This window comes from Acinonyx jubatus, chromosome F2, assembly GCF_027475565.1.
Source record: "Acinonyx jubatus isolate Ajub_Pintada_27869175 chromosome F2, VMU_Ajub_asm_v1.0, whole genome shotgun sequence".
Taxonomy (NCBI): domain Eukaryota; kingdom Metazoa; phylum Chordata; class Mammalia; order Carnivora; family Felidae; genus Acinonyx; species Acinonyx jubatus.
Genome location: NC_069394.1, coordinates 78,983,809 through 78,999,797, shown reverse-complemented (window position 1 = coordinate 78,999,797; position 15,989 = coordinate 78,983,809). Strand labels below are relative to the sequence as shown.

Genomic DNA, 15,989 nt, shown 5'->3' with positions numbered 1-15,989 from the left:
CATAAAAGTTTATAGAAAAAAAAGGCTCAAAATATTTGAAATGAAAGAACTGAATAGATTTTACTCCAATTTTTAAATTTATGGTCGCTGAAAACAGTTTTATTATAGCTATGATATTTATTGTTACCTACTAATTAAGTTGTTTTAAATCTCATAATTTTTTTGGAAGAAACATCTGATATTACGACCTAAGTTAACTTTGATAAAAGACAATAGAAGTTTCAGTAAAAAGAAGGAAAATGTTAAAAGCGATGTAGGCACAGTGCGCCATATTATTAATAATGATGTCTTATATGAACTGTAATATTCAGCATATGAAACTAACTATGAGATTACATTTAGACACATGGCTAAATAGCTCATCTATTTCTCGAGTAGCTTTTCAGTAGCAGAAATTGGTCTTGGAGATACCGGGTTTTTATATAATCAATAAATATTGAAATTCTACTTTTATGGTAAAGGAATAACTTTCTGTCAGTGTTGGAGATAAAAAGATATTTATAGTTTCTTCGAGCACAGTTTTTAAGAGCAATGTTGAAAAATAATCGTTAAGGCTAACAACCAATTTCTCACGGAGATCGAAACATTTAGTAACTTATATCATCAAATTGTAATTTTTATTATCCAATTGCCTTTCCTTTGCAAATGACTTGTTGTTACCTAGCCTTCTTATCATCAGCTTGCTGATGCGTGCCAATAAAGTGGATCCAGGCCCGCAACCCAACAAAACGTACTGAGGGAAAATACACAGTACACTATGCTGCCTGTTCAGTTAACTGTTGAAAATGGTCAGCCTCTTTTCTTTCAGAGGCAGTAGGAATCATCCAGCGAGAGCATCAGTGAACTTCTTGTTCTGGTTCACCCACACTTGCTTGATCAAGTGTTTATCATCTAGTACAACAGAAAATGACAAAGAGGGAAAAAACAGGTTAATGTTTCAAGGATTCAGAGGAGGAATAATTTTGAGGAGCCCAGTCTTCTAATGTGGAATTCACCATGCACTTTACTTTGAAGTCTCATTTACCTAAGCTCTGTTGTATTTTGGTGCTGCAATTTTTTCGTTGTGTCAGGGCATCAGTTTTCTATGACAGCCCTCAGTTTTATTAAGTTGACCACATAACTAAAATAAAATTATCTGGGGCGCCTGGGTGGCTCAGTCGGTTAAGCGGCTGACCTTGGCCCAGGTCATGATCTCGCGGTCCGTGAGTTCGAGCCCTGCGTCAGGCTCTGTGCTGACAGCTCAGAGCCTGGAGCCTGTTTCAGATTCTGTGTCTCCCTCTCTCCCCCATTCATGCTTTGTCTCTCTCTGTCTCAAAAATAAATAAACGCTAAAAAAAAAAAATTTAAAATAAAATTCTCTAAAATCGTTTTAAAAAAAAAAACCCACATATGCATTTATACTTAAATCTGTGCTCACAATTTAGGTATTATAATAACCAGCAAATGACACTGTGCCAGACATTTCATACATCGATTTATCTTAATATTATTCACTCTGATAAACAGCTTGTTTCCTTACATCATACTGTTTGTGAATAAAATTGTAAGTTCCAGAGAGGATTATTCATGCATGTAGCTGTTTAATTAAAAAGAGAAAGATTAGTCAACCTTTTTCCAGGAGATAACCGAATGAAAGGCAACTTTTAATTACTCCTTTGAAGTTTCTTTCCCAGTTGCAAACTCAGGTTTCAAAACGAACTCTGGGAATGAGCGAACACTGCAGAGAGGAGATTGATCCTATCATGGATCCTGTCTGAATGCTTGGTGGAGTGGGTCAGACCAAACCCTGGCAGTATGTCTATGCTTCACAGCATAGGGAGGGGTTCACACTTTACTTTTCGCTTCCTTCCTCTGTCTTCATTGCACCCGGGGAATTCTTGTCCCTTACAGGTGGCTGTAAACACAGTTGGCCCGTAGGGTCCGCTCCATAACTGCTTGCACTTTATTAGCAGTCTGCACGCTTCACACTCGACGCGGTGCTTGATGGCTTCCCATGTTTCTGTCTTTTCAGACGACATCCTTTGCGGTGCCGTGGCACATGGATTTCAGGACTGCCTGTGAAGAGGTATGTTAAATGGCTTTCTGCTTTTTGAATAAGGAAAACAGGTTGTAAAGGGGACACGCTGGGCCCTCCTTTATGTGAGTGGAGCACTGCTTTTGGCGCAGGGATGGGTGACGGGCTCATTGCATGTCCAGGGTCTGATCTGTTTCTGCAAGACTAAAAAGCCAAAGAGTGCCCGGGGAGGACCCGGACTTTCACTCTTCCTTAAGAAGAAGACTGGAGCATATTTGATTTGATTCAATTGCCCTTCTCCATAAACTCTGCGCTCGCTGCATGATTTCAGGTAGTAGGAGTATTGGAAGGAATTCTTTTCGCATAAATGGTTATAAATTAGAAGACATCTGAAGTCCCTTTCAGCACTAAAATCCTATGATTTTATGATTCCAATATTATTTAAGTATTTCAATCTTATTTGAGTATTAGTACATGGCAATTCAGATTCTCTGTAGAGAAGCAGCTCGGTGTGAGTTAAAGTGACACATTGCTCTTTCAAGGGTATTAAAGGCCATTCAAATGTGTGGTCAATGGTGCATGGAGTGAGGCCCCAGGGGATGTAACTGTTCTATTTTAGGAAAAAACACTGTGAGATGTCACTTGTTAAGTTTCTTGCAAAAATATCTTCTTTGAAAAACTATTTGTCACAGTTGGTTCAAAGTTTAGAACATAAGTAAGAAAATGAATAAATTGCTTTTATGTGTTTAATACCTAAGCTCTTTACTTTCCAAAGGATTTTCTTTATGCTAGTACATTTCAGATTACATTCTAGTTATTTATTTACAAACCTCTCTTCGTGCGACACTAAAAATCATAACGTCAGAGTGTATAACTTATTCATCCTTTTAACCCAGTACCTATCAGTTCACGCTTTTAAAAAGAACAATTAATGCTTTAGAAACTTAAGTTTAGAAGCGTGAGTTTAAATCTGTGCCTGTTAAATACACAGTATCATACTCTTAATTTTGGGTATAATAGGTCTACCATTTCCATCACAGTTTTTGTTCTTATGTTTTGGGCAGTAGAGCACTCATTGAAATATTTGTGTGAATGAGATAAAAATGAAAGAAAAAACCATATGAGATTCATGTGGGAGAGACAGGATGTGGCCAAGTACTGTCTGAACACATGGCTTACCTTGGATCTCAGAGGCTGAGCTAAGACGGACTTCTCAGGCCTTTTTTTTGTTTTGTTTTTAAACAAAATTAGTTGATTCATTGGTTTGGAATATATATCAGGTTCCATTTAAGGGTCAGAGATTTATTTTACAATGATAATTGTATTTGCGGGAATACAGAACTATGGGATCGTCTAAACATGATCAAATCCCCCAGCCGATGAACCAAAGCCACTGAGTTTGCCTGAAATTTACAGTCTCAGAACATTCAAATGGACAGGAACCATAAAGACAATTTAGTTTAACACTCTCACTTTGAGAGGTTTTATGAAATTCTGAGTGCCATTTAATTAATTAGATAAAAGCAAAAGTGTAATGTAGAGCTTGGAATTCCTGAGTCTACGTTGGAGCCTTTTTCTAAATGATGTTGCTGGAAATGAGAACATAGTCAAAGGCATATTAAATAAAACTTGTTTTCTCTTGACTGTTAGTAAGCTATTAAAGATGAAAATCTGACTCTCATGTCCATCAGACAGATCTAGCTAGATTATAACCATGTACATACAGGGAAGTCTCTTCTTTGAACAGAAACAGAACTATGTCCAGATAAGCTCCATTCAGAATATCTTAATTTTCTAACACAGATCCTTTTTGTAAAAGATAGGTCGATTTATTAAGAAGGTTCTCCTCTTAAAAAGAAACAGTCTATAAAATGCAAAAGTGAAGATAGAGAATAAATCGACAATTTATAGGAAAAGTCACATGTTATGGGCAGGCATAATTACCGATTTTCTACTTTTAAAAGTGTCATCAAAATAATGATGTGGTCAGGAAGCCAATATGCTATCTTTAGTCTAAGTGTTCCTCAGATTTCATTTCCACATCGATATCCCTTAAAATACAATCCACATCTCGGTGTTGACCATGAAAATACATATTTTTATAACACATATTTAATAATTCAATAACTTATTTACATATATAACTTAATTTAGTCCCTCAAGTAATACAATAGAATTTGTGACTGTGATTCAATCAACACATCCTGAAAGAAATCCTACTATCGATGAAATACTGTACTAGCTCTACAAATTAATATTCCTTAATTATAAAAACAGTAATAATTTATTATTAAGATCTTCTCATGATAACAAAATATATGATGAAGTTAAATACTGTGATACAGAACAGAATGTTACTGAAGTCACTACGTGATGACACGATTCTGGTTAATTGTTAGGCGAATATATTTATTCAAAGAAAACCCAGAGTTCAGAAAAGGAAGCACCTGTCTTCGGATGGAGTAGTCTCGGAAAGCCTCAAGGCAAAGTGACTCTTGTACTAGTCGTTGACAAATGGAAGAGTGCAGCCATGGAGAAGGCCATGAATGGAAGTAATCCTAGAAAGCAGGACAAGTACAGTTGGAGGCAGATTGCATCCAATGGCCTTTCCTGCCATGTTGCTATAATACGGTAGAGTATAAGCAATTACACATCACTTAAAGCTATAAGTATACAGAACAAATTAAGTTATATTTGACAACCAAAATATGGAAGTACCAAGGACACTTGCAAAGCTATGCACAAGGCATGACATAGTCTCTGCCCAGTTCCTTGTGGTTTGTATTTTTTTATGTCTGATATTGCACATTTTATATGTTTAGTTTTTAAACATTTATGTATGTATGTATGTATGTATGTATGTATGTATTGAGAGACAGAGAGAGAGAGAATCCCAGACAGGTTCTATGCTGACAGCACAGAGCTCAACGCGGGGCTCAATCTCTTGGGAGGTTCTGACCCGAGTCGAAATCAAGAGTCAGCCACTTAACTGACTGAGCCACCCAGGCGCCCCACAAATTTTATATTTCAAGATTAAAGGAACATAGATTTTAAAGTTTCATGAAAACAACATGTTGTGTTCTTTCGATGTCTAGAACCCCAATTAAAGAGGCCTTAACTTTTAAGTGTCAAAGAAATTATAGTCCATTTTTTAAAGTTCCAGGGTAGGAGGATTAAGCTCAAGATAAGTTCTTCATAAGTTTAAAACAGAGTAAATCCATGTGAATTCATAAACACATTTCATTGATTTACAGAAAGCAGGTCAATGACTAGATTTTTAAAAAGCATTGCCTGTTAAATAATGAAGAGGCATGGCCTTTTAATATTCCTCTAAGCGAACAAAGTGGATTTTGTAAAATCCCCCTGCAGTGTTGGATCACCCACATCAGGCACAGGAAAACAACATTTGAATTTAATTCATTTTTTTGATGAATCATCCCTTTAACATTTCAAGTTTTCTGTATGTTTTACAATTTATGTAATGTACTGTACATGTCTCTATAGAGCACCTACATTTCTTCCCTACACTGTCCACACAGTTTGAAGACCAATGATGGTGATGTTAATAAACAAACAGAAGATGAATGCAGTTCTTCAGTTTCTTTCACTAAAATGTGCAGCCAATAATTCTCTGGGAGATTTTTTATTGTTCAGCCGTCTGGGTGCACAGATGTAAAGACCGTGGCTGGACTCTCTTAGGTTGTGCGGCTAGAGCGGTCGCTCTCACGGTCCTGGTTCCCGTTCTTTTTTGTTTGCTTAATTTTTTTTAAGTGTTTACTTATTTTTGACAGAGAGAGAGAGAGAGAGAGAGAGAGAGAGAGAGAGAGGGAGCATGAGGGGGGACGGGCAGAGAGCGAGGGAAACACAGAATCCAAAATGGGCTCCAGGCTCCGAGCTGTCAGCACAGAGCCCGATGCGGGGCTCGAACTCACAAACCATGAATTCGTGACCTGAGCCGAAGTCAGATACTCAACCGACTGAGCCACCCAGGTGCCCCTCCTGGTTCCCATTCTTATTGGAAGCAATCCATGGGGGATGAGACCGTTTAGATCAAGCCTCTCCCAGTATCAGTGTCCTATGCATCCCCCATAGCTCGTCTTTGATGGGACAATCCGCAGGTCAGCGTGGCCTCACTCGCTTTAACCCCCCTCCCCCACAGTGGTCATTGCTTTGATACAGGAGGAATAGCTGCTTCAAGATGATGTCCTTCTTTGCATTCCCCTAGGAAATTCTTGGTGACCCTCTAGTCACCAAGAGCACTTTTGCTACCGCCTGGTGAGAGACACTGATGGCCATGTCATTGCATACAGGAGGATCAGGGGAGGCATCCCTCAACTAATCCGTGCACGAGGGAAACCAGAGCAAGTAGCTAAGAGCGCCGCATCTGGAGCCCAGCAGTCTGGGTTCAAATCCTGCCTTCCACTCACCTCTGCTGCTCTGCTCTTTTCCTGGCTATGAAACAACTTGCACTGGGTTGTCAGGAGGATCAAATGAAATAATATTTCTGGGCACACAGTAGCGCTATGCAAGTGACTAGTAAACAATGAAAAGCCACGCGGCCACATTTCACTAGAGATGATACCGGCCCAGCGGAGCTGCTCTGAATCAGAAGGGTACCCAGTTTTTAATCCACGGTCGCAGCTCTGCTTCTAATGCAGTTGTTGACCAAGCGCCAACATTTTCTGCTCCAGCTCTATACTTGTGTCAACAAAAACCGTGCTGTACCTTTCCCAGTTCCTGTCCGCCTCCTGCTCTGCCATAAGAAATATATTTATAAAACATAAATCCTGTTCAGGTTTCTCTGGGGCATCTCCGATACCTTTAACCGCCCGGGACATCACACCAGGGCCTTCACCTTCCTCCTCTACACCTGGCACCTCTCCTCCCTCTGCCTCTCTCGGATCGTTGCAGACTTAGCATCGGGGATGCATGTTCGTGCTTCTCCCTTCTTCTGGCATCACGTCGGCTCTCCAATCTCACAATTTCATATCTTTACTCATTCTTCCTTCTTGAATCAAATAGCTGTCGCCTCCTCTAATTATTATTTTCTTATTTTTTAAGACAAACTGTACGTTGTTCTATAGTCAAAGGTGTCTTTAACACCTCCCTCCCTCGAGAATACTTAATTCTTCTCTCCATGTTGCTCCCATATCAGATATCACAGTGCATTTTGTGGACATATGCATATTTTTGTAAGTAAGAATACTCTGAGGTCAGAGACTATTGTCTGACTCACGTCTGACTCACTCTTACAACATTTTTTTTGGCCAAAAAATCTATTTGCAAAATTTGCAGTATTTGCAAAATGGATGTATGTATGGGATTTTAAATGTATTTGCATGCACACAGCTGAGTTTTTATAATCAGATATATGTATCATCTCGTACCCCTAGAGACTATATTTTAAGTTGAATTTGTTGTTAGCTTTGTGAGTCCCTTTTTTCTATTTTCTCCAAACAGCTATTTATTGGGGTGCGTGTGTGTGTGTGTGTGTGTGTGTGTGTGTGTGTATTCATTCTAACAAAATCTGCTTCGTTCTTTGTTTTCTTTAATTCTGTCTTCCCAAGACCCAAATCTGAGCTCAAAGTTTGTATTTTCTTTTGCAGACAACTATCTAATAATGAGGGGGCATTTTATACATTATTTGAGTGAATGGAGCTCTGACCACATCAGACGTAATGACAGAAGTCTCATAGCTGTGTTTGTGTCCCTCAAACTTTCCCTGGATGATCTTTGATATCTCTTTGATGTGTAACAATAATGTATTGATGGGCTCTCAGGGAAAACCCCTTTTTTCATCCTCACATTGAGACAGCATTATTTGTGATTGCCAGCCATTCCATTACACTTCGGGGAGAAAATTGGCCCGAATGTACTGTACATTAAAAAATCAGCAAATGTGCTCAATTATGTTCACTTGGCTTTGATATTATTTTATATCTTCCTCTTCCCCATGCCATCTCAGAGTCGTGCCCAGCCAAGATCACATTGTAAGCATGAAAGACTTTTCTCTGTGAAAAATGTAGAAAATTATGTTCTATATTAAGGAAAATAGAATTTGCTTTTGCTGAAATATTTTTGTCCTCGAGACACATCCACTTGAGTTATGCTCTAGAATAGACTAATCGACACAATTTACTGAGTGTCTGCAGTGCACCAGTCCCATAAAGGAGGAAAGCACACCATCCTTGGTCCCGGAAGAAGCTTGTTTTTCCCTAAAAGACATCATAACCCTTACAGAATAATATATGGGGTGTAATGGCATGTATTAGCACATGGAATAACGCAGTTTGCAGAAAGAATTGTTTTTAGAGGCCACGGTATCTAAGTATATTCTCATTTACATTATGAAACATTCTTTTAAAGAAACATACTCCTGGAGACCCACGTGTGAATTTGTATTCCAAGAGAAAGCCTGGCATTATTGCCCGGGATTTTGTGCTCATTAAATACTAAGGGTAAATATGTATTTCTGTGTACTTATTCATGTATCCAAATTAAGAATGGCTCAATACTTATGAAATGAAAATGTAATTGCCAAGGTAGCCATTGTTCCTGTTGACTTTTTGGTGCAGAATAGCAGCCAGGGATGATTTTCTGTCTCAGAGGAATTTCCGTTTGTATTTCTGATGAATAGGAACCTTCAGTGCTCTTGCTAGGGAGCATATTTCTGTGGATCTGGGTGAGTGTTATACTCTCATCTGCTTCAGGAGACACGGGCTTCGTGGGCTTCTTCCACAATCACTGAGATCCTGGCGTAAAGCCACGTGGTGCAAGTTCCGCCACCTTCACGGGCTGTTTTGACAATTCCCCGAAATATCTGAAACAAATCAGTGGACTGGGAACCGTACATCTTGAGTCTGAAGTCAGGCGGCTTTTAGTTAACTGCATTCATGTAGACAGTTCTCACACCTGTATCCTCATTTCTTTAGCTGGGCTGTGTATGTGTGCATGCCTGAGTGTTTGTGAGTGGGTGTGTACGCGTGTCCAAGTATGTGTGTCTGTGTGCTTGGTGACTAGGAATGATGAAATCGTGGAGGTTCCAAAAGATGTTAAGTACGTAGAGTTTCAGATTTAAAATTCCACCACAGAGACAGAACCTAGGCTAGTGGTTGCCTAGGGCTAGGGCGAGGGGTGGGGCGATGGACGTAACAGGTTTCCCTTTGGAGGGATGAAAATGTTCTAAAATTGATTATAATGATGCCTGCACGACTTTGAATGCACTAAAAAACACTGACTTGTACATCCTAAAGGGTTGAATTATATAGGAGGTGACGTGTATCTCAATAAATCTGTTACCAAAATGTTGTACTTAGATTATAAGTATTAAACAAAACTCATCATTTTTCAGATATGGTGTATAAACTATCCTCCTCCCTGGCCTCATCTGATGTGGATTTTCTGACATAGCCTCCATTACCTGAGGTCACCTCACATGAAATGGTTAACCTTGCCTGCACCTGTATTAAGTATCAAATTCCAGATTCATCAGTGCGCAGTTTCCTTAGGTCTCAAATGCTATTCATCATGTTTTGCTGTGAATCGGCCATAAAATTATATTCTATAAACTGAGTGTAATTTATTTTCTCTGTTTTGTTCTCTCCCTGCCTGAAGACAAAGACAGGGATTTGTTTGCTGCAGGATGGTAATCAGGAGCCTTTCAAAGTCCGGCTGCACCTAGCTAAGGATATTTTGATGATCCAGGAGCAAGATGTGATATGTGTGTCTGGTGAACCTTTCTATTCTGGTGTAAGTAGCTCTTCCTTCTGTTGAAGTTTGTTGTTTTTCTTTTTTTTTTTTTAATTTGTTCTGTTAACAAAAATGTTTATTCACAGAAAATTCATAATATATTTTCTTTTACCCTCCGAGCCTAGTCAGTCGTCTTGCATGTCAGCTTTGTTCACATTATTAAGTAAGCACTGTCCTTTTCCAAGTACCAAACCCGGGTCCACAGCCACACAAGGGCCCATCCCTACACACGAAGGCACCTCGCGGACTCCCGGCTGTGGTTATGGGGCTGCGGTGACACTTCTATCATCTGACCTTGAGCAGGTGCATTCCAGCTTTTTACACGGAGTACTGTCTGAGAACAATGCAGGGCAGTTTCTCCTACCGTGACCTTACATCATTGCCTACCCTGACGGATGCATCACATTGAACTTTGCAGGTGGTGCCAACGTGGAGCCCAATTCTTCGCACCTGGGAAGCGTGAGGCTTTAGGTGGCAGTCACTGGACTCAATGTCAACGCTTTTCCCCAGGGGAAAGTGCATGAATGATTCCATGGACCTCCCTGATAGAATTATGCCTAAGTGTCATAGCAAGGTCTCTCTGATGCCCCGACTGGTTGGCATATTACCTCGCCGCTAATCCAGTCTCAGAAAGGGCCATAAATCATCACTCGAGACTCATTGGTCTGCTTAGTAACACTGAAGTACAGCTGTGGAAGACATCCTTAGGTGAAATTAGATTATACTTGACAAAACAACTTTGTCATTAAAGAAGACAACTTTCAGAGTTTATCACTTATTGTGTAATAACATTAAAGACATTATTTTAACAGTGTTGCCATATGTGATCTCAGAAGAAAATTATAGAAAACAACAAACATTCGGCTTCCTTGGATTCCCCGGACATCTATAGCTATTTAGCACAAAGATTTAATTTGTAGCTTATTAATAGACTTACCTCAGAGTGTTTTGTTGGTGACGAATAATGCTGAACTTGAGTTTCCACCTCGCTTGTCACCAACATCCTATGGGAGTCACACCAGGTCCTAAATCAATAGGCCTTTGCTAACTAAAGATAATGGGCATTTTGCAGACTGTTAACTATTCTTTTGTCACAGACCATTTAAATCATCCTGAATCATGGGTCTGGCTGTCAAAGCTGATTAAATTGTTCCCACAGGGTGCCCTTTCTTCCTTTTAGTTAATTAAACAATAGCAGTCAATAGTCAATTCCTTCCTCCCTTCCTCCCTCCCTTCCTCCCTCCCTTCTTCCCTCCCTTCCTTCCTTCCTTCCTTCCTTCCTTCCTTCCTCCCCCACTCTATTCCCTCTCCTCCTCCCCTCTCTCTTTCTCTCTTTTCAGTGAAGCAATACAACTCCTATAAGTCTTTGGAATGAATATATTACCCGAGTCCTAGAACAATAAAATGCTGTCATTTGTAAAATCCGGACTATCAACATGGAGATAATATTATTGATTTTAAGCTATGCAATCAAAATAGCTAATATATGTAAACCTAATCTCTCTTTTGAAAAGAAAGTTAGGAAGAACTTGATAGAATCAAGGAGAAACATTCTATGATAATGTCAACACATGCAAAAACAAATTGACACAATTTGGCAGTCATTTATAAGAAACACTTTCAGCAAAGTCTGGATAGGATGGAACTCCCTTAAGCCAATAATCTCCTAATGAACACTTCTTACTAACTTTATCATCCACATTGAAGAACTCTCTGAGGTTGTAAGCAAGGCACAGATCATCATTTGCCACATTTTTACTCAATATTGTTTTGGTTGTACAGTAAGTCAGGAAATGGATATAAATGGCATAACAGTTGAAAAAGGAGATAAAACAAGTTTATTTTAGATGCCATGATGGTGTGTGTAGAAAACTCTAAGAAATCTACAAAAAATAGAATGACATACAAATTCATCAAGGTTGCTGAAAATAAGGACAATGTTCAAAGTTAGTCATATTTCCATAATTTGCAACACAAAAATAAAAATGGAATCTACAATACATCAAAGGGATAAGAAATTTAGCAAAATATGTACAAAGCTTTTACCTTGAAAACTACAATACTGTGATAAATGAAATGAAGATACACAAGCCAATGGAGAAATGTAACTTGATTGTGAGTTAATGACTAAATATTGTTAAGTTGTCACATCTTCCTAAACACTCATTATCAATCAAAATCCCCAAAATGTTTTTGTAGACCACGACAGGCTATTGCTAGGATTTACATGGAAATACAACGACTCCAGTATAGCCCAAACAATCTTGAATAAGGAGAGCAAAGTTGGAGTGTTTATACTTCCCACTTTCAGAACTTACTATAAGATTGCAATAATGAATGCAATGTGAGATTGTCACAAGTACAGGTACATGAATCAATGGAACATTATAGAGTCCGGAAACAGACCCATGCTTATATGGCCAATTGCTTTTTTTTTTTACTGTAGTAAACTATGCATAACATAAAAGTTATCACTTTAACCATTTTTAAGGGTACAGTTCAGTGGCACTGAGCATATTCACATTGATGTGAACCTATCACTACTATCTGTATCGAGAATTTTCATCATCTCATACTAAAACTCTGGGTCCGTTAAGTATTTCCCAGACCCTCTCCCTTCAGCCCCTGGTAACCTCTATACTACTTCCTGTCTCTATGTATTGACTAATATAAGTGGAATCACACAATATTCAGCCATTTGTGTCTGGTTTATTTCATTCGGTATACCATCTTTAAAGTTCATCCATGCTGTAGCAGATGTCAGAATTTCCTTCCTTTATAAGACTGTGTAATATTCTGTTGCATGGATATCGCGTCTTTTGTTGATCTTGTTTATCCATCCACCCAACAGTGTATATTTGGGTTGCTTTCACCTTTTGGCCTTTGTGAATAATGCTAATATGAACATGGGAACACAAGGATCTGAGTCCCTGTTTTTAATTCTTTTGGATACATTCCCGGAAGTGGAATTGTTGCATGAAATGGTAATTCTGTAGCAATTTTTTGTTCAATCTCTTAGCAGATATGTAATTTGCAAATACTCTCTCCCCACCTGTGGCTTGCCTTTTGCTCTGTTGTTTCCTTTGATGCAGAATTTTTGATTTTGATGAAGTTCAATTTATCTCTCTGGACTTTTGGTGTTATAGCTAAGCAATCATTGCCAGATCCAATGTCATGAGTATTTTCCCCTACATTTTCTTCTAAGAGTTCCTAGTTTCAGTTCTTATGTGTACATCATGTACATCATGTACATTGATTTATTTTGAATTAATTTTTGTATATGATTTTGGTTAAGGGTCCAACTTCATTCTTTTGCAGGTGAGTATCCAGTTTTCCTACACTGTTACATCTTGGTACCCTTGTCAACAGTTATTTGACCTTGTATGTGTGGGTTTATTTCTGGACTCTCTATTCTGTAGCATTGGTCTATCCATCTGTTTGTGTGTGAGTACAATACTGTTTTGATTACCTTAGTTTTGTGGCAAATGTTGAAATCAGGAAGTGTGTACCATACAGCTTTGTTCTTTCACAAGAATGTTTTGGCTACATGAGAGTTCCTTGAGAGTCTATATAAATTTTAGGATGGATGTTTATATTTCCATGAAAATTGACATGGGGATTTTAATGAGCATAGCACTGAAGGAGTAGCTAGCTTTGGATAATAATGACATTTTAACAGTATTGAGCCTTCTAAACCAATGAACACAGGATGTCTTTTCATGTATTTACATCTTTATTTTCTTTCAGTAAAATGGGTTGTGGTTTTTAGTGCATATCTGTCACCTTCTTGGTGAGTTAATTCACCTATTTTATTATTTTTGATGCTATTGTAAATGGAGCTGCTTTCTTAATTTTCTTTTCATTGTTGAACTGATTTGTGTGTGTTCACTTTGTATCCTGCTACTCTGCTGATTTTTTCTTTAGTTCTAATGGGTGTGTGTGTGTGTGTGTGTGTGTGTGTGTGTGTCATAGAAGGAAAAGTGAAAGTTCACAAATTTGTGGAAGTTAAGAAATTTTTAAGCACCCAATGAGAAAAGGAGAAATCACAAAGGAAAATACAACATACATAAAGACGAGTGAAAATGAAAAGTACGACATATCAAACTTTGAGCTGCAGTGGAAACTGCCAAGAAGGGAAACTTTAGCTGCAAAGTGTAGGTTTTCTGCATAGAAGATCATGTCATCTGTGAGCAGAGGTAATTTTAATTTTCTTTCCAATTTGTATATCCTTTATATCTTTTTCTTGTTTCATTTCTTTGGCTAAGACCTGTAGGGCTACATTTCACAGAGATGCTGAAAGTGGGCCCCTTGGCCTTGCTTTTGCTCTTGGAGACGACGCTGTAAGTCCTTCACCTCTGAGGCCAGTCTTACCTGTATGTTTTTCATATATGCCTTTATTCTATTGAGGTAGTTTTCTTCTATTCTTAGTTTTTTGAGTGTTGAAAGGGTGTTGAATTTGTCAGATATTTTTTTTCTGCATCAATTGATGTCATTGTGTCTGTGTGTGTCCTTCACTCTGTGAATATGGTATATTACACTGGCTGGATTTCACGTGTTGGATCATTCTTGCATTCCAAAAACAAATCCCACTTTGTCATGATCTATAATATTTTTAATATGTTGCTGAATTCAGTTTGCTAGTATTTTGTTGACGATTTCGCATCGATGCTCGTAAGGGTCTGTAGCTTTCTTTTCTTGTAGTCTTTCTGGTTTTGGTACCAAGGTAATGCTGGCCTCAAAAGAGGAGTTAGGGTGTTTTCCCTCCTCTTTAATTTTTTTTTAACAGTTTGAGAAGAACTGGTATTGTTTCTCCTTTAAATGTTTGGTAGAATTGACTAGTGAAATTATCAGGTGCAAGCCTATGTGGGTAGGTTTTTGATTGCCGATTTAATCTCTTTATTAGTACTATGTCTATTCAATTTTTCTATTCACGATTCAGGCTGAGTGGGTTTTGTGTTTTTAGGAATTTGTTTATTTCATCAAGCTACCTGGTTAATTCTTAGTTCTCTTTTTGATCTTTTAAAAAATTTCTATTAGTTGGTAGTAATGTCCTCACCTTTAGTTCCGATTTTAGTCATTATTTTCGTCTATAGTATCTTTTTTTCTTAGCCAATGTAGGTAAACATTTATGATTTTGTTAATCTTTTCAAAGTACAAACTTCTTATTTCATTGATTTTCTGTATTATTTTTCTATTCTTTGTTTTATGTATCTCTGTTGTAATCATTATTTTCTTCCTTCTGTTTTTTTTTTTTTTTTAAATCTTCTTAAATGGTTAAGTTGTTAAGGTGCTGGTTGGAGATTTCTCTTTTTTTGTTAACCTGTACAGCTAAAGCTTCCCTTCCTGGCACTGGTTTCGTTGCAGCTCACAGTTTTGCTCTGTTGTATTTCCATTTTCGTTCATCTGTAAGTGTGTTCTATTTCCCTTGAGATTTCTCCTTTTCCCATCGGGTGCTTGAAAATGTCTTAAGTTCCACAAATTCGTGAACTTTCCCTTTTCCTTCGGTTACTGATTTCTAACTTCATCCTGTTAGGGTCAGAGAAGGTAGTTTGTATGCTCTATGCCTTCTAAAATCCACTGAGACTTAATTTGTGTGTGGCCTGACACATGCCGCGGCTGGAGAGGGTGCCACGTTCCCTTGTGAAGAGTGCCAGCCTTCGAAAGGACTGTACCGTCCTGCTGGTACGCCTTGAGATTTTTTGTTGTTGTTGAAAACTGGACATTTGTCTCTTACAATGTGGTCACTCTGGAACTAAAATTCTTCCCTTTCCCAGGGTTTGCTGCTTTTGGGTGGTTCCTAGTCTTTAATTTCTGTAGGCCATCTCTAGGCCAAGGATTAGCCTAAAGTGTCTTCTCAGCTCTTGCCTGAGCCTGTGTCTTTCCCTGGAGGTGCTCCGTGACTTTGTAAATCTCCCCATACGTGAATGCACAGTTTCTTTTGAGTATCCTACTTCTTATGTGTCTGGCTCCCAAAAGAGCAAACAGAGAGAAAGGAAGGGGAAGGAAGGCCCTGGCTCTTTGAATCTCCAAGAAGTTGCTGGAGCCAGTGGGGATTGCAACAGAGGCAGCTTGCCTGTGTCTCTCCGCAGCTGTGCTAGCAAAGGAGAAATCAGTGGGGCACCTGGGTGGCTCAGCTGTAAACTTCAGACCCTTGATTTCGGCTCAGGTCACTGCACCCAGCTCAGCTGCGTGAGATTCTCTCCCTCTCTGCTTCTCTCTCTCTCTC

The 15,989-nt window shown here is 38.7% G+C and overlaps 1 protein-coding gene across 3 annotated transcripts in view; it reads left to right on the top strand.

Moving 5' to 3' along the window:
* SNTG1 (syntrophin gamma 1) overlaps positions 1 to 15,989 on the top strand; it is an 886,518-nt gene that overhangs the window by 549,517 nt on the left and 321,012 nt on the right. For all 3 annotated transcript variants that reach the window (XM_027042820.2, XM_027042821.2, XM_053208542.1), the window contains 2 exons: positions 2,012 to 2,065; positions 9,629 to 9,763. In XM_027042820.2, the coding sequence (XP_026898621.1) occupies positions 2,039 to 2,065; positions 9,629 to 9,763 (162 nt within the window). In that variant the 5' untranslated portion in view covers positions 2,012 to 2,038. The remainder of the gene's footprint in view (positions 1 to 2,011; positions 2,066 to 9,628; positions 9,764 to 15,989) is intronic.